Here is a 19,439-nt window from a genome sequence, read left to right as displayed (position 1 = left end):
AACATAGGGAAAGGAATAAACAGGTAAGGGAAATCTAAAAAGGGTGAGACTGAGTTCCTCTGTTCACAACACCGCACAAAAATCTTACTTGGAAACTCCCAGTCTACCTATATTTTAAAGACTAGTTTGCCTCTAAGTGTTAGCAGAGAAAAATTCTTAAAGCAAGCTCAAATATATTCTTAGAAGTTATTAAACAGGCACAAACAAATATTTGAAAGTTTAATTTTCTCCAAGAAATGTGATTCTTCCACCTTGGTTGTACTTTTGTTTTTTCCTTCAGTTACAATATACAAAAAAATTAACAGTCCCCTCAAAAGAAAAAAGAAATATTTGGAGTCAGTTCTTACACTGATATAAAAACATGCTGTTATAAACAGACACATGATAATTTATATTAGCTGTTGAATTTTCTCTTATTAAACTCTGTTGCTGACAGACTGTTTTGTATAAACAGCTCTATAAACAGATATCTCTTAATCCAGCATTTTAACATGAAAGAAGTATCAGTGCTACTTCAAACTTGAAACTTCAAGAACAACGAAATCTTAGATTCTGAGTGGAATATTTATCCTATGTTCCAAGTAAACGTCATCAGAAAATATTTTGGAATAAATACATATTTAAACCATAAATCCTGATGAATTACCACAAGGGATTTTTCGCAGAAAAGATGTGCAGGAGGTGAGGTTTTTTACTGTTAACAAGACAAACTCAGTAGGATAGCTGCTAAGAAAACATTGAATAAAGGTCATACTTGAGCCTTCACAAACAAGAATTTTAATTAATTAATGCCCTAGCAATCAGCAATTAAGTTTGCACATCTGATAGCTTTGCAATATAGACTGGAGAACTGCATCAGACTACATATATTTGCATAGCAATTGCTATGGTCAGGAGTTCAGTTTTTTTTGGTTTCTTTCAGAAAGCCAACGACCTTGTACAGAAACAATGAAATGTAAAGGTGCTCCTGCCCTGGAAGATTCAGCTGTTCCCTGTAATCATATCCGGTGGAGGGATGCTGGGGCCATACCAGACATTAAGAGCATCCTGTAAGAGAGAGAGTAGAAACTTAAGATCACATTAGAAAAGGCTCTTCAGTTAAAGCAAACATTTAAACCTAAACCTAAATGCATCTCAACTGCCAAGGTATAAGCCAGCTTCATTTTTTGCACAACCAGCATGAGACAGAGCCAGTCCTCTTATAAGGGATAGATGTAGCAGATTCAGTCTCTTTGTCCACTTTCAGATTTATCTTAAATCACAACAAATAAAAAAATGCAGCGAGCAGAACAGAATCTCAACTGAGGCAAGTAAAACCAGGCAGAGCCAGGAGAAATTTTTTTACTACCTGTCACAACATTTCCAGCACTAGTAGCCAACTTGTCCTGTCACTAAAATTTACAGGCTAAAAATCTGAAAAACCCAAGAGCATTCATTCAGGATACTCACAGCATCAAACAAAACAGAGCTTCAGGGTACTGCAGTAGCATGCACAGCCTGTGGCACTTCACTGTAGCATAGGACAGGAAACAGGTGGCCAAGGTTAGGGATAAAGTAGGTCCCACAGTAATTTGGCTTAAGCAACCCTGTTTGCTCATTCCTTGCACAGCTGGGGATGGAGACTACCAAGCAGAGTTGGAGCAGGCCAACCAGTGATTGCATGACAGCCCCTCTGCGTGGACTATCCAGTGAGTACTGTGGCTTGCCCAGCTGTGGAAGACAACTAGGAAATGCCATACTCGGCTTCTGCTCTGCAATACGCCTAACCTTGTAACATCTTCACACAGCTTCATCTGCTTCTGCTCCTTTCTCCTCCCAGAGATTTGCTGTGCTATAAAAAGGCATCTTTGATGTTCTGATGCTTAGCTCAGTTTTCAAATATGTCATGCATTCCTGCATCTCTTGATTCTCTGACCTTAGTTTCTGTTTGCTCCTGTTCCCCCTCGAAGGTGCTCTAGGGATCTCAGGGGCCTGAGAGACCTGTTGTACAATACGGGCCTTAAACACTCCTTAAAAGCTAGTTCTACTCTTGAAGCAGCAGTGTGAACAGGCTAGTTCCCTGTCCAAGCCCATGCAGACATGATTCTCCTCCCTGAGAGTTCTGGTTGAACATTTTCCAACTGTTTTTCCAGACTGAGGCATTAGCAATTCACTTAACAAACTAGTGAAGAGTATACCTCATTGAATAGCGTAGACTGTACCTGCAGACTTTAACCAAATGTGGAAGGTAGTACTAAACTAAACAGATGATCCTTCCTGAGCAATTGCATTGGTACATTGAAGCAGACTGGTGCTGTAATCACCCTATCTTTATAAATGGTGTATTGCATTGTAATTATTTTAGGAAAATAGTGCGTTACAAGACTAGTATTTTTGTCAGTAACTGTGTGGAAATAAGAGATTATTTGCTACTATTCAGCAATGACATATAAACCACAGAATCACAGAATCACTAAGGTTGGAAAGGACTGTCAAGATCATCAAGTCCAACCATTAATCCAGCACCACCATGTCCCCTAAACCATATCCTGGGGTGCCACATCCACACGTTTTTTGAACACTTCCAGAGATGGAGACTCCACCACCTCCCTGGGCAGCCTCTTCTAATGCTTGACCACTCTCTCAGTGAAGAAATTTTTCCTAATATCCAATCTAAACCTCCCCTGGTGCAACTTGAGGCCATTTCCTCTCATCCCATCACTAGTCACTTGGGAGAAGAGACCAACATCCTCCTCGCCACATCCCCCTTTCAGGTAGTTGTAGAGAGCGATGAGGTCTCCCCTCAGCCTCCTCTTCTCCAGACTAAACAACCCCAGTTCCCTCAGTCGCTCCTCATAAGACTTGTGCTCCAGATCTCTCACTAGCTTCGTTGCCCTTCTTTGGCCAGCACCTCAACATCCTTCTTGTAGTGAGGGGCCCAAAACTGAACACAGGATTCAAGGTGTGGCCTCACCAGCGCCGAGTACAGGGGCACAATCACTTCCCTCCTCCTGCTGGCCACACTATTTGATACAGGCCAGGATGCTGTTGGCCTTCTTGGTCACCTGGGCACACTGCCGGCTCACGTTCAGCCAGCTGTCAACCAGCACCCCCAGGTCCTTCTCTGCTGGGCAGCTCTCCAGCCACTCCTCCCCAAGCCTGTAGCGTTGCATGGGGTTGTTGTGACCAAAGTGCAGGACCCGGCACTTGGCCTTGTTAAACCTCATACAGTTGACCTCTGCCCATTGATCTGGCCTGTCCAGATCCCTCTGCAGAGCCCTCCTACCCTCCAGCAGATCAACACTCCCACCCAACTTGGTGTCATCTGCGAACTTACTGAGGGAGCACTCGATCCCCTCATCCAGGTCATCGATAAAGATATTGAACAAGACTAGCCCCAGAACCGAGCCCTGGGGAACACCGCTTGTGACCGGCCGCCAGCTGGATTTAACGCCATTCACCCCAACTCTCTGGGCTCGGCCATCCAGCCAGTTCTTTACCCAGCGAAGACTGCACCTGTCTAAGCCATGAGCCACCAGTTTCTCCAGGAGAATGGAGAAACCAAAGTGCACAGCACCCTTGGTCCTTCCGTTGTACTCAAACAGACTACAGTCAGTGTTAACACAACTGTGAACACTGACATAGGAATAAGAACTAATACTGACTGAGAAAGAACTGACGTATTAAAGCGTATCTATAAAGTAGAGGAGCCCGAGAACACTGCGTTTTGGTTTTGCTAATTCTTTATCAGCAATTTTCTGGCATGGGGTATATTCCAGGAATATAGAAGTTCTTGTGATCTTTAAGAAGGGAAACAAATCCAGGGAAATTATAAATGTCCAATTTAATTCAAGTTATTTCAAAAACATTGGGCCCATACCTGACATTTCCTTGTCTGAGTCAATAAAATAATGGCTAGGTAAATAATAGCCAAGGATCTGTCAAGAAGATATCATGCCTGACCTGGGTATTAGAAAGAAAACTGACCTGTTTTCTTTCCAGCATCAGGCATTAGGGTGGTACACATCATGTATCTTGACTTGAGCAACTGGATCAGATGTTACATAAAAGCTGAGAGAATGCAGTCTAAATAAAACCACTGTAAGACAGAGGGAAATTGTACTTAGAAGAGTAATCAATTGTTCCCTGTCTGAGTGAAAAGTAATAAGATGCCAAAAAGTAAAGGCCACTATCATATGGCACTTTCATAAATTATTTACAGTAATTAGAGAGTATGTCTATTAAATTTGCAGATGACATTGGGCTGGGAAATATTGCTAACTTGTTGGAAGACAGGGTTAACATACAGAGCAAAATTAGAGAAACGCCTTAAGGCTGGGGGGCAGGGCAGGGAACCTGTTAGACACCAAGTTCTGACTCTCGGGTAGAAATAAACAATATGGGACAGGGAAAAAACTGGCTAAGTTCTAAGACCAAATCTGGTAAAGAGTAGACAAAGAAGAGGGGAAGGGAGAAATTATGATTGCAATCTGAACACGTTCACAATATCCAGCTGCCATGGCAAAAAGTGTCATCCTACGATGTGCAACCATGAACAGAGCTTCCAAATTGCTTGAAAAAAAAAAATTCTACTGCTTCTCTTGGTTTTTGTAAGACTGTAATCTGACTGCCATGTCTAGTTTTCCTAGACAGATCTAGTCCACTCACAGTTCAGGAAAGAGTGAGAAAAATGATGAGCACATTACAAACAAGGAAAGACTGCAGGAGCTGGAGTTGTCTAATATACTGAAGCAAAGACTAAGGGGAGGTTCAGACAACATGCTTTGCACATATAAAGGTCAGTTGCTGTAAGTTAATGAACAGTTCTCCACGTCAGTGGTGATCATGGCACTATGGACCTAACATTCCTCATAGGGAACCTCCTTTGGATGTTAAGGTTTTCTAGCAGGACAGGTAGTTAGAAACTGGTTAGTTTGCCCAAAAATGTTGTGAAACCTACTTCTTTTATTTTTTTTAAAGAAACAAGTTAGACAGTAACTGTCAGAAGTGATTTACATATAGATGACCTTGCTTGGGGTAGAACAATGATTGGATAGTTTTAACATGATACGTCAATGTAATAAATACTGCCATACGTAATTTTTAAGATTTGAATACACTACATAGTAAAGAAAAGAAAGTATTCAGAAAATACCTAAAGTTATTTGGAAACAAACTTTGAACCACATACTTAGCTCATACTGTAACACGTTACAGAAATGTAATGTTTACTTGCAAAGTCCCATACAACTGAAATAAAAAGCCCCAAACTTTCCCAACTGTTTGCATCCTGGTGATGATTTCTACATAATGTTCTTGCAACTAAACAAACCGTTTAGCAGTAAACACAAGTAATTTATTTTACAGCACCTTTTTTTTCTCTCTATTTCCTTCAAAGAAAGGAAAGATTGGATAAAGTTTTTATGTAAACTGGTGACTTTAAAGCATAATGCTTTGAAGTAAAAAAATGCTGCACAACTTCATGCGTATCAGTTCCATAAAGAATATTCCAAGACATATGTTACATCCAAGTCAGTAAGACAGAGTGTTGTAATAAAACAAAATCAGCTTGCAAATACATACAATATTACAGACTAAGAATTAAAATCCATTTATCCACCATCACAACAGTGAACTACAATTTATGATGACATGAAGTTTAGTACCTGAACCAGAAAAAAAGTAATTAGTAACTATAAAATCATTTAGCTCCATTGAATAAAATCCTTTGATATTCTTACTGTTCCAAGAAATGCAGAAACAAACATTTCCAGATTTTCTTTCATGCCAAATAGGAACATTTAGCAAAGGTTTTCTTTTTCACTTGCCTGACACAAGTTAGCGTAAAAGCTGGACATACATTTTGAAAATTACTACGTATTGCGATATACCAATATTGTCTTTCTGATTATATTACACAGTAGCACCATCTACTGGTCCAGAACATCCTTTCAAACTTTAGAAAAAGCCGTGGAGAGTGATCCAGCCAAAATGATGCAAAACGCTACTGAGAGCAACACATAGTTTTTCAGTCCCTGGATAAAAATGGAGAGAAAAAGAAAAAATATAGTGTTGTCATAATAGGTATCACTTCACAAAAAAAAAAAAGGTAAAATAAAGAACTAGTGTTTAATTTTATAACAAAATTAGTAAATTTTTTACATGAAATTGTACATCTTATACCATTTCATTTCATATAATGTTTGTAACGTATTTGTTGTTCAAAACAGTTTAATACAAGGAATCTATGATGCCATATATTTAGTAAAACATTCACAAAATTAATTCCACAATTTTAAAAAGTATTTTTCAAGGCCTTTGTCTATTTTCAGATTAGTTTTAAGCAGTAAGCACTTAGGCAGAGACTATTCTAAAATGCATGAAAATGATGAGAGGTTTGGTGAGTCATAAAGATTTGGATAATGAAGATGATAGTCTTCTAGAGTGCTGCAACATTAATCTGCAGTGGGAAAGATAAAGGAGAACTTCTAATTCCTAATCCAAGGATGCCCAACGCATTTTACACAGTCACCAAAAATACTGGGGAAGATGATCTCTGATGAGAAATTAGGTACCTAATCCAGGATCCTGGACAGATTAGCTAAGGGAACGTGCTAGTGCTCAGTGCTTCAAATTCCACTAGAAAAATAATTTCTGCCATATATGTTAACATGCATTAGTGTAAATTAGCCTCTTCTAGGCAATCACTGTCATACCAGTTTAGGAATCTCCATTATACTGTAATTAGCAAGACCAACTAACCTCTTGTCTCATTTTTTGGTCCTTTGGTGAATCTGACCCTAAAAATCTAATCTACTTATGTGATTATTAGGACAACTGCTCATTCCCCTGCCCCCACTGAAAGAACTGGCTCAAATAAAGATAGTTTTGAGGCTCTGCTTGGCATCCTGCCTCCTGGCCTTGCCACTGTCTTCATTTACCCCCACTGCTGCTCACACAGCTATGAAATTCAAATCTTCATCCCTGTCAAAATTGTTCACAGTTCTTCACCTGTCTTGGAAAACTTAGTAGTGCATGAGATGACTTTCAGCTTCATAATGCAATACTTGTAAGGAGGAGAAATCCAAGAGCGCGAGCTATATACTAAGTCATGCTATTCCTAGAGCTAGACACAAGCAAGAGAGACTAGGTAAGTGACCTAATACGATTACCTTGATTTCTTTAAATACAAGGACTCCCCACATTGCAGCAACAAGGCCAGGACCCTAAAGAATAAGATTCAATTGTACATTACAGCATTTTATTAAAATGTGCTGCCTTCTCATTATTGTTCTCAGCGTGGATGAATTTTGTCTGGGTTACAAGCTTAGGTCTTTCCATTCTATATAATTACGGCATTCATGGCAAAAGCATTAACATCACTGAAATCTTTACAAAGTAAGACACAATAAAATCTTCCAGAAGGGCTAAAGAGGCCAGAGACTGTATTTTTGAGAGAAGGCACAATTTCTTTCTACATTACACTGTGGAAACTGCACTGGCTATTATTCGTTCTTTTAATAGGCTTCAAATAATATGCCTCACTTCAGTCCAAACTTCAGTCCACAACGTTACCACATTTCGGAGGACTATTCACGTTTATTGGCAGCTACCATGGACATTCCTAACATTTCCTGTATTAGCATGACTAACTAATCAGACAATGTTTGATTTTATTGGTCAGTATGATATCAAGAGACAGGAACATAAATGTATTTCCTGTACAGCAGGCATCTGGACAAAGCAAAGCCAGCCTGCTAGACAGGTCAGGAAAACTACTGATTATCTGTGATGTTGTCATACAGATTTCTTAGTTAACAGCAAACAGTAACACACAACGACAATTTCCAGGCACTCCTGATAATACAGTTTTTCCCCTGTGGGAGCAATGATCTGAATTTTCATGACTGCTGAGAAAATATGAACTGAATATGAAGCAAAAATTGGCTCTGTTAATGCTTCCCATTAGAGCTGCTCTCAGAAACACTTGACAGATGTTTGGACAGTGATCTTCTCTCCATCTTCAGTACCACTGGTAGAATACAGATTTAGGTCAGCAGGAAATAGTGTCTCATGCTGAATGTATTTGTAGGTGCTGTTTCCTAGTGAAATTGCCAACTATTATTTGAATAATAGATAAGATGTTATTTCACCTTCTAGATAATGTATGCTGCAAGAAGAATGCATTTTATAAATGTAACAAATTGTTAATGGGATGTGATGCATCACTGCCTGAAATTCTCTCTAGGATGAGGTAAAGCAGCAGTTGCAAACCTGTGGTCCAGACAGGCAGTTTCTCATCAGTGCTGTCCTTAAAATTTTCATTTTGTCATTTTATATCCTTGCCCTTTAGGCATACTGATAACAGAGTTACTAAAGCTGCTTTCCATTAATCCTTCAATTTCTAATTAGAATGATCCCAAGTCTTTTTTTTCATTGCATACTGCAGAGTTTATTCTGATTTACTGCATCTTGAGGCAAAGCTTAATCCTTATTAACGTTGTTTCGTTAGTTTGCTTCCAAAATACAGCTGTTCAGCAAAACTTTGTTTTTGATATTTATGAACTTTCATTTGCCAGAAGTTATCCACCTTTGCAGCACCATCTAGTAGACTGGCAAGAGAGTAAAGGCAAAGTTTATTTTTACCTAGTGATGGAATTTATGCAGCTTCTGGAAATTAACAGTGTTTTAAAGGTACAGTATCATAAAAATAGGAATAGAACAGACAAAACAGGGCAACCTATTTTTCGCCTCATTTGCATAAGAACATTATTTTCAGCAATACATAATCCGTGTGTGTTCAAGAACTGTAAAAAGAAAAAATATCTGATTTAACTAAGCAAAAGGACTGCTAGAGCATAAAAATCACAAATGAAAACACCCAGAACAAAATGTACTCACTGGGATGAAAGCATAAAACACTTCTTTTAATCATTTCAGTTTTCTATTTAATATTGATATAGTTCTGGTTACAGCACTTTGGCTTTTACATAACCTAAAGACTCACACTTTCAGTTCCTTTATTATTTTATGCTTGGCATTCACCATGATGGTGCTTGTCAGAGTCATGTATGTTACTAAAAAAACAAAGGCTAGCACAAACAAGTAGAAGAGGAGGCAATGTATACTCTTGATTAAAATGCTCTAGACACATTATAATTTCAACACATCATAATTTCAACTTAATTCCACAAACATGGGGGGGAAACCCTTCACTTTTAATTCTAGTCACAGATTTTATTTTTTATATACTTACTGCAGTAATTATTGGAAAGCTGACCACAGCACTGAGATAGTGATTGGCTATGAACCAGCAGCAATTGGCTATTGCCCAAAGCACACCAGAAACAAACCCTAGAAAAATATATCCCAATCAAAAACATGCACAGCAAGGTATGGACAGCAATTTGTGGAACATTTATATTTACAGCATAATACAGAAACTGTATGTATGCATTTCAGTATGTTAACTACTTCAACAAGCTGGCTCTCATAATCTAAACCAAAGCTCAAGGGATAAAATCAGCTACTCCAGCTGAAGTAGCAAATTAAAGTTCACAATTTTCTGGGCAATGTGCTCTTTCTTCTGGCAGAGTCAGTTTTTCAAAATCCACCGCATGCAGTATCATTTTGTTTTAATTTCAAATTAGAACAAAATTTGTCATTGTCTCCTAGCCTTAATTAATTAACCTAATAGGACCGATCTTTCAAAAAAGATAAAAAGTCAAATGAAGAGACTTAAAAGGCGAACTACATAGCTTGAACTAATCACTGCAAAACAGCCAGAAGAAGTAACTGAAATTAATTGCTAATTTAAAAACCAGTCATACCTGGCAATATAGCTTGGGGATAAACATTAGGTCTATTTTTCCTGACTACACAGTAGATCAAAAAGTAGATGGTACTTGTAAGAAATATTCCACTGAAGTGTGCAAAAACATAATCTAAATCTGAAAAAGAAATGACAAAATTGTATCAGTTTAAAACATCAGTTATTAATTTTAACTCAATTTATTTCACTGATAGCATTCACACAGCCAAAAACACATAAGGTGCTACTGCTAACAACTCAAATTCAATTGTGATTGTGATGAATACAGCTGCCAGGCTGACTGTGGATGGATTTGGTCAATCACACATATATTAAACATGAATTAACTGCTGCGTTGACATAGCATTTGTCACAAGCTTTTATGCATTTCTGTGAGTTGTTATTTTCAAACTCTGTTAGTCAAACTACAGAATTTATTAAAAACTTAAGAAAAACCTCAGGTGAGGCTACAAAACAGTGGTGGGGATTTTACATAACTACATCCTCTCTTGACCAGCTACATTTGTATTCCTCTATAAAGCCTTGTTTCTTTTCTGTACATTTAAGGGCAAGACAACTCTATGTACTGTGTAAGCTAAACACGGCTCAGTTTTGTCCTTTTTTTAATCTTGAAGAACATATCACAGTTTTGATCACTATAACCATTAACAATAACAAATCCTTTATGGACTTGGTATGAGCTAAAGCGAATACTTCCAATATGGTAAAGCAGAAGCATGTAGCAAGGTGATCTCTATCTCCTTGGAGTCATAAATCCTCAACAGGAAAGGCAGCTACAATAATAGTAACATCTGTTTTATCTAGCTGGGGAATATAGAAGTTGTAGTATTCAAGAGAAATTTTATGTGATATGACAAACTATTTCTTAATGGCAACATTACACTGCCTCAGCAATAGTTTGCTCTTAAGCTGCTGCTGGTATCACCTGATAGACTATACACTAAATCTTAAGGAAAATGTTTCTGAGGAAATGTTTGAAACTGGCGATTAGGCTTATGTTAAAAGGTTTCCATTTAAAAAACGACAAAGTTTTAACTACTTATGTTGTTATATATCTCTTCTGCTCATCAATTATCATCACACTTCTCTTCCTTTACTGATGTACTAATTAGTCAGTTGATACAGCTTGTGTCCTTGTCTACCTCATGTTCCAGGCATATGAGCTTTGTATTTTGGGAATGCTAGCTATGTTTCAGAAGGCATTAAATACTGTAAGTTCAGTGTGGTATCCTCTGGGCTGTTTCTCATTGTTCTTTTAATGCTGTAATTCACCTCTGGGAAAAAGGGATTACTAATACTATGATTACAACAACATGTAACAGTGCAGAATGGATAAATTATCATGGTATATATCCAGGCGTATCAAGAATTTCACTCTATGCCTTTATGAAAGCAGACCACAATATACTGATGCAATAAAATGGAAGTGACCTATTAGCCTTTACCAAATTGACTTGCTCCTGTGTATATAGTTTCATTTCTTCTTCCATGGTCCTTGATGTAAAGTACTGGTACAAAACTGGAACCATAGAGTATTCCAGCTACTACAGCCAGGCTACATCCTCTTTAAAAAGAACAAAAATCAGAGAAAATATCGTAGCATTAATTAGGGAAGTAGACAATACACTTAAGTCCAGTATTGCAGTTAAAGACTCTGTATCATATGAAAATTGCTAGCAACAGTACAAAAATAATACATTTTAGCACATTTTTATTTTCTAGTGTAGAAGTGGTTCAATGTAGTAACCTAGTTTACCTATACCTTGTGGCCAAGTAACACAGACAATTCCTGCCCAAAGACCCTCATTCTAGATTAATGACAAGAAAATCAATGAACTAGGATCCCCTAAAAGCAGAGCTAGGAGAAAACCAACAAAAAACATAGTTAAAATGCTCCCACTGTCAGCTTCACTGTTGCAGTCTATACATTCTTAATAACTACTCCCAGGTTCATTGCCTCCATCGTCTCCTCCTCCACCTCCAGACTGCTGTGCTCTTGGCTGTCTCCTCTCCCCACACCGGCCCCTTACTAGCTGCTGCTTCCACTTTGGAGCACTTCTGCTGTCTCCTTAGCATACTGCCTTGCCTTCTCCAGATGTATTCACTTGAAAACCACACCTGGAAGCATGTTATTAGTATAGGCTCCTTCCATGCTGGAGGCTAATCAACCAGGTGATAAAAACCAGCTCTGTAATTACTTAGTTGCTATTGCTATTTACTTTGCAAATGCTGTTGTTTTGTAGTAGTAACTGATACTTGATAAGGTAAAGCACACTTAACAGTGTGAAGGGAAAAATCTAATAAATTGAGCAGCTATTCATATATAGATATGCACACTAGTCTAGTACTTCAAGATCTGTTAGTGCATGACTGTGCTAGGAAAGTCACAGGACACAAATTCTGCTCTTTGTCTGTGTTCAACTACTTTCTCCAGCTACTTGGCCTGCACCAATAAAAGAACTGTTAATAACTTACATGAGTCTTTTTTTTGCTGGAGAAAATCTGTTCACCCATGAATCATCAGAGGCATCTTCAGAAACATTAATAGACTGCAGAAAAACATGAGTTTTCACTCAGGGTTGTTTGTTTCTTTAGTTGTTTTTCTTTTTTTAAATCTAAAACATTGTATTACACAGAACAGTTTTGGTCTAGGAAAACAAAATGAAAATGGAAGGAGAAACAATAGGAATTTACAGAAATACTCTGAAGAAAGGAAAATATATATTTTCTTTAAATAAAAAAATAATAATTGGATCTACCTACCTCAAAGTTTACGAGTTTGGATACGGACTTTGGGTTTACTACATAACAGAGCACTCACTAGCATTTTTTTTTAAATCTGCATGCAGGTAGATCTGACTTTCAAAACTCAGCCTTCATTAAATTTGATGAATGACTTAATCTATAGCCTTTACTGATGATGTGTTTTTGACTTATATTGGTAACTCTGGTGTTACTATCAGAATATTAGGACTATTTGCAAACAGGGAAATTAACACTCCTGTCTGCAGCATAAACAAACTGCAACACCCCTTTACTCTAATCCTGCAACCAGACTGTCTTCTGCGATTTTCTCTGGTAGATTGGAACCTCTAGTGAGCATTGAGCACAGCTACAAAACTCTGCAGGGATCTCTGTTCAGGTAGCAACTGAGATGATGCATCACTGACCTACAAGAATAAGGCACAATAGTTGTAGGAGCTTACTGTTCTCCAACTTTTGTTGCATTCTTTGGGCTCCTGAAGGAGCAACAGCCAATCTGGTACCCCTCCTTGGCCTCCAACCTGTGCCACAGCTGATGCTGAGAATCAGCAACTCTTGACAGTCTTCTGACTCTGTAATGTCGCAAAAATCTGGTGGATAAGAGTTATACACCCTGTTCCTTTTCATCTAAGCACCCTCCTAGTTTGATACTTAAGTTTTAATGAAAATTTCTTCCTCTTCTCAGACAGGAAAGTAATACACTTTGTCTTTTATATAACCTCTGTCATAATGAAAACGGACTTCTAAGCCATTTAAGGCTGACAATAGAGAAAGAACACGTGGGAAAACCTTTTCTGTCGCTCACATTCAACTGGATCCACAAATTAAATACAATCAATGCATATTTATGCAGTTTTATGTAGCCTACCACAAAACCTAGCAAATCTGGTTAACATTAAGCAAATTTTTTGTTTTTAAATGGGTATGCACTTTCACTGCTGTAAAGTAACAACTGTAGAGTACTTACACTTTCTCTCAGTAAAGGTGTACTTTCTAATGAAGCTGAAGAACTCTGGACTTCAGTTTTTATAAAAAGAAATATGACAGCACTCAGAAGAGAAAAAGACACCAATAAATACCATGTCAGCTCGTAAGGATGTAACATTTACTATCCAGAGACAAAAGTTATATTTGAAGGCATATTACTTTATTCTCATTATTGCCATAGAGTCACTTCAATATATTTTAAAAACGCAATTGCTTCTAACAGTCTTAACAAACAACTTAAGTGAAAGTAAGTAAATAAATTAGTCTTTGTATCACTTTCTAGATCTCTCTTCTATTGAAATGTCTCTTTTTTTACAGTGTGTAGTTACAACCACACGCTAGCAACAGTTGCTTTAGTTAACAGTGCCCTTTTGTACTAAACTACACATACAACAGGGTATCTGCATGAAAATTCTATATGGAACAGCTCAAACCTGCACAGAATGGGCTCTGTGCTCAAGGAAAAATGTTAGTCTTCTATGAAATGCGAGTGGGGGAATTCTGCTCCTGCAGGGCCTCATGTGTATGTGGAAGGAGAAGAGGTATTGCTCAGTGGTGCTCCAGTGCACTAAGTGAATAAAATGAAGAAGAAAGGGTAACATTACTACTTATACCCCCAGCTCCAGGAAATCAGGTAAATACCTGTAAATCTGAACTGGCAGGAGATATACATATATATATATATTTTTAATGAAAGGTATTTTAATGATTTGGGAATTCCTTCTCATAACTGTAAACAGAATGTCTCCATTTGAAGAGTGATTCATCTCCTTCTGAAGGAATAAGGATAGATATAAAAGGATGTCAGCTTCCTCCAGAGGGACTAGACAAATGTATACAGGTTCAATATAGGAGGCTAAAATGAAATGCTTCTGAGCTCTGCAGAGCAACATACACTGGCTTTGTGAAGCTGGCCAGGAAAACACGTTTGGGCATAATCTTTTTCCCTGTTGATCACTTCTCCATCATATCTCAGAAAGAGGCAGGAAGCAGGTGGTGAGCCGAATGAATTAATCAGTCAGGAACAGCAGTACTGTTACTATTTTGCAAGTACCTCACAAAGTCACGTGCTACATGTAATGGTAATGGGTAAAAAGCTGCAGACTCTTAGGAAAGAGGAAGAGTGGAAGCAAAATTCATGAATCTAATGCAGCAGCTCTCTCCTTGCAATCAAGAATGGCTCCATATTCTCACACCCTTCTTTTCCTAAAGGCATTACATGCATCTGCTGCTGAGCATGCTTATGGCAAGCCTACTGCTCCTCGGATTTAGGGCGAACGTCATGTTCTTAAAAAGACCTTCCTGGCCACCCAGCTGGAAAGCAAGGACACTGCTGCGTAACAAAGATCCTCTTTCCTCTGTCTTTGGACCAAGATGCGCACTCACACAAATAATAAACAAAAGATAAGAGTGTAAGTCCTTCTGAAGATCGCAAATGAAGCCACTGTTTGTGAGTTTTAAGTGTGGCTTAAGAGGTACAAGACAGGGAGCTATTAAGGACAAGAGATAATGCAAAGCCTCTGGCTTTTCATGGACCCTGAAGAATCTGGGAAGGGGTCCTGTGGCATATTCTACAGCCACGAGGCAGAATTTGTACCCTGAGTGAAGCCAGATTGGAAATCTCACAGAGGTTTTCTCACCAAGATCATTCTTGTCAGTTTTTCCTCTCTCACAAACTTTAAGGAAAGTGAACCATTTGAATAATCTGGCTAGGGGGACAATCAGTGCATCACTGCTTTGCCTTGAACATGCCTACCAGCATAAAAATATACTTCTGTGTTTATGAGTAACAGTTTCATGACTGTACTGGACACCATGTATGTTTCTATTCTGAATTGCAACACTTACAACTGGACGACTCATAAATTCTGCAGTAAGTCTGCAGAAAATCTGCATTTGCCCTCTAGTTAAATTGTCCCTGTGGTTATTAAATACATGATATTTTACGTTACAGAAATTTATTATAAGAATAAATTTTTACCTTATTAGTGAAAGTCCAGCTCCAATATAATTTAAGATTGGTCTTGATACTTCTTCTGGGTCAATTCCAAACCAACCAAACCTGGAATGTTTAACCGGTTTCACTTCGTTGCACTCACTGCATACATATACTAAAATTATAACCCAGTCTTGGGAATCTTTACTCATGCAAATAGTTCTGCTTAAGTTTATATTTGCAATATTGGATCGGTGCTTCAGTTGACTTGCAAAAAGCTACATCTACTTTACAAAAATAATCTTTAAACTAATTTAATTTACATTGATTTTTTTTAAATCTGGGTATTTAAAAATTGAAATTAATTTATACTATTTTATCAGCCCATGCTGTAGAAGAAAAAATACAGACAGTGTACTAGTTTTACATTAACAAATACATTATTTATTCACTCAATTATGTTAATGAACATCATGGGGCATCCTTCTTCCTCCTGAGACAGAGGAAAACAAAAAGATTAAATAATTAACCTGAGTACTTTGCAGGGAAAAAGATCTTATATATATGATAAATCCTCTTTATTGGTGATAGTGTTTTCACTGCATTTATTAATGATTGGCAACATTAATTGTGTATGACAAGACTGAAACATACTCACCTTGAACTTGCCCAACCTGTCAGCAAATTAAAAGAAGCCCATATCAACAGACCAAGAGCTAAGCCAATAGTTTTAACAATAGGGACAACTGTGACGTTGCCTGAAATACAAAAACCAAAATGAAAATTAAAAAAAATTAAAAACGAAGTTAAAAACTGGACTTGTATATTTTTGCTTTAGATTCTGTGACTGTTCAGAAGGCAAATAAATTTAGGCAACTACAAGTTGGTAGGCAACAGTGTTTTGTAAAAATAAATACAATAAACACAGATTTTTCCTCAATACCATTTTTAAAGTCACTTTTGGTGTGAATTTGCTGCTTATAAAATAAGCATAATAAAATAATATTTGCTATAAGGGTAATGCTCCATAAAGACTGAGACTAAAAAAGACAAGTAACTACTACCTTAGATATAGAAAAGTTTTTATCACTTTTTTTTTTATAAAGAGTTAGGATTACTTTGTGTTTCAAGAAATAAAATCTCTTTATTCTTACCTGTAGCCCACACAAAACCCCCAACCATAGCCAGAGGCCAAAACCGGGGGCAATTCTGGATTAAATTGACCACCAAAGAAACTATCCATATGGAGGCACAGAGAATCCATTGGAAAAACATGCCTATGGAAAAAACAAATGCACACAATAGAGAACTTGTAGAATACTGCATGTGTGAATCTCTTAATATACTGTTATAGATAAAATAGTACAGAAAAAACCTGAAAGGTAGCCACCTCCTTTATGAATTTCAGGTAACCATGTTACAATACATTCAAAGGATGTACTTTAGGGTGGGGTGTTAGAAGTCTGTCAGCCTTTTCCTACTGTGTATTCTCTGTACACAGCTGCAAAAGACACTTTGCTGGGCAAAGCTTACACAAGCCCCGATTCTCAAACACATGAAAATTTTGACAGGCTTCTGACAAAGAGGATATTCAACCGCAAACTTCTCCTACCACCCTAGTAGCAGCTGACACTGATGACTGCACAGGACAAAACTCCTTCAAAGCTCAGGGACCAGACTTTTTCACTAATCCAAGTTATTGAGAACGATATAAACTTTGGTCAGATCTCTTCTACCTTTGCAGACTCTCTAAGGGTCAACTTGGCAGATCACTTAACTTTATGCAAGCTGAGCTAAGTCTTTTTCTCTAAACTAGCCTTGTCTTGTTAGGGCTGTATTTGGCACAAAGAAGAGAGAGAGATTATATCCAGCCTGCACTGCAGATACTATTATTGCAATAACACAATGGCAGATTTATTCATCTAGGGATCTGGTATTTGACTATGCTCCGTATAAACGTGCAAATACAACATGAACATAGCACAGTAAAGTGATAAAACTCCAGGTAAGAAATAGAAGCGATTGCTTCCTCCTACTGAGTCACCAGATAAAAGTATTAAAATTTCAATTTTTTATTTATGTTGCATTTGGTCCACAATTGAAAGGCAATACTCCACAGCCCAACAACTTTTACAGTATAAATAACACTGTATGTATTTGAGAATCCTTGCCATTGTGAAATGCTCATGAAATGAACATCATCACTGTTAAAGTGCACAGCAACACATAAGAAGGCTCTTCTAAAGATCCGCCACATCCTGAACCAATACATTATTGCTTTATACCCTAACAACAGCACGGAATTAAAACATGCTCCATAGACCAAGGCTGTGATATTTATAACTCCAGGTACAGAAATTTTCATAGTTGCTGGTAAAGCATTATTCCTACTAGCAAAAGAAACCCCAAACCAACAAAAAAATATAAATAAGTTTACCATCACCAGTATCAAATTTCTTCACAGGCACAAAGTTTGTTCCAAATAGAAGGACAGCTACTGTGGAAGAGGTAAAGCCAATAGCTAGATCCGTTCCATTGCTGATGTTAAAGGTATTGTAAGCTTTCCCGATGTTCATTTTTGTTCTCAAGGTGCCTCTTTTTTCAGAGTTGTTTTGGTGCAGGTCCTGACAGATTCTGAAATCAAAGAGTGGAATTAAACATGTGGAGTATTAAACCCAGTTCAGAAACCTGAAACTTAAAAGACTCTACTTATCAATCTCTCAAAAGCTGGAAAGAACTGCAAAGTATACTGTAGAATCCCATGAAAAGCTGCCATAAAACATGAATAAAGTAACTTAGGGAGAGACGCACAAAAAAATCACTATTGTGTGTTTAATAATCAGCTTCACAGAAAAGCATGTCTGAAAAACATACAACAACGTGAATGTAGAGATGCACTCAAACGTTATGAAGACTTGAATCTGTGAGACCTATGTGAAGCCCTGATGCTTTAGGAAAATGCTCTACCAGAATATTCCTTATTCCTGTAGCCAAAATGGGGTTACTCTGGGGTGTATAAAAAAGTAGGGGTTAGACAAAATCTTAATTGGTAGAAGAAGCTATAGGAATTTGCAGCTCCGCTGCCTAGAAGTCAGGAACTTCTTCAAAGACTGACTTTACAAACTAAGAAACACTGTGACACCAGAAGAATGGATTAAGATACATAAAGGCTTGCATCAGCTTCTTCATTACATCAAACTCAACTCACTGAGTGAATAAATCTAATTCATTTACTGGACATGTAAGGCACAAGAGCTTGCTTTTGCACAGGAAGAATTTGATGTGGTTAAGGGCATAGAAATAAAGCTGATTACACTGTACCTCTACAAATGTAGGACTCAAGTAAGTAAGTCATTGTGCAGGTAAAATACTAAGAACCTTTCAAATTTAAAGTGGTTTATCAGCCTTTTTGATTTTTTTTAATGTATAGAGGAATGTTACTTTAAAAATATTTCAGTTTTGTATCTCCTAAGAGAAAAATCTGTGTGCTGCAGGGCAATATACTTTTCTGCTTGCTTTTTATCTTCCAAAAATCAGAACCATGAGAACCAGAATCATGACACCAAAAATAGAACGGAAACACAACTTCCAATTTTAGCAAGGAAGAGTATGCTTCATTCAGAGTGTTAAAAACTCTGTTACTTTCCAAGGTTTGAGGCACTTAGTACCTAAATTTGGCTAAATTTCAGACCCAGTTTTCAACTCCATTTTAATGCTTTCAAGAGAAAGGTCAACCAGACAAGACCTGGAGCTATCTGCTCTAAATTTGATGATGCACTGCTTTAAGCAGGGAGTTGAACAAGGTGACCTCCAGAGGTCCCTTCCAAGCAAAATTATTCTACAGTTGTGTGATCCAATGTCAAGAGCAAACAATGAACGTGCACACAGCATTAAAAGACTATAATTTTTTGCACATACTTTGCATTTTGGAGTTCACCAAAA

The 19,439-nt window shown here is 37.6% G+C and overlaps 1 protein-coding gene across 1 annotated transcript; it reads right to left on the bottom strand.

Moving 5' to 3' along the window:
- Window positions 1-5,930: 5,930 nt before the first annotated feature.
- TMEM144 (transmembrane protein 144) lies at window positions 5,931-18,073 on the bottom strand (the record flags this gene model as incomplete). The annotated part of the gene is made up of 11 exons (XM_081999680.1): window positions 5,931-6,014; window positions 7,152-7,205; window positions 9,236-9,333; window positions 9,810-9,929; window positions 11,257-11,375; window positions 12,287-12,360; window positions 13,542-13,623; window positions 15,543-15,623; window positions 16,156-16,255; window positions 16,652-16,774; window positions 17,935-18,073. 11 exons carry the CDS (start codon window positions 18,071-18,073, stop codon window positions 5,931-5,933), a joined length of 1,074 nt encoding a protein of 357 aa, XP_081855806.1.
- Window positions 18,074-19,439: the final 1,366 nt, after the last annotated feature.

The sequence above is a fragment of the Phaethon aethereus genome (genome assembly GCF_964289735.1).
Source record: "Phaethon aethereus genome assembly, chromosome: 4".
Classification (NCBI taxonomy): domain Eukaryota; kingdom Metazoa; phylum Chordata; class Aves; order Phaethontiformes; family Phaethontidae; genus Phaethon; species Phaethon aethereus.
This window is presented reverse-complemented; position numbering and strand designations above follow the sequence as displayed.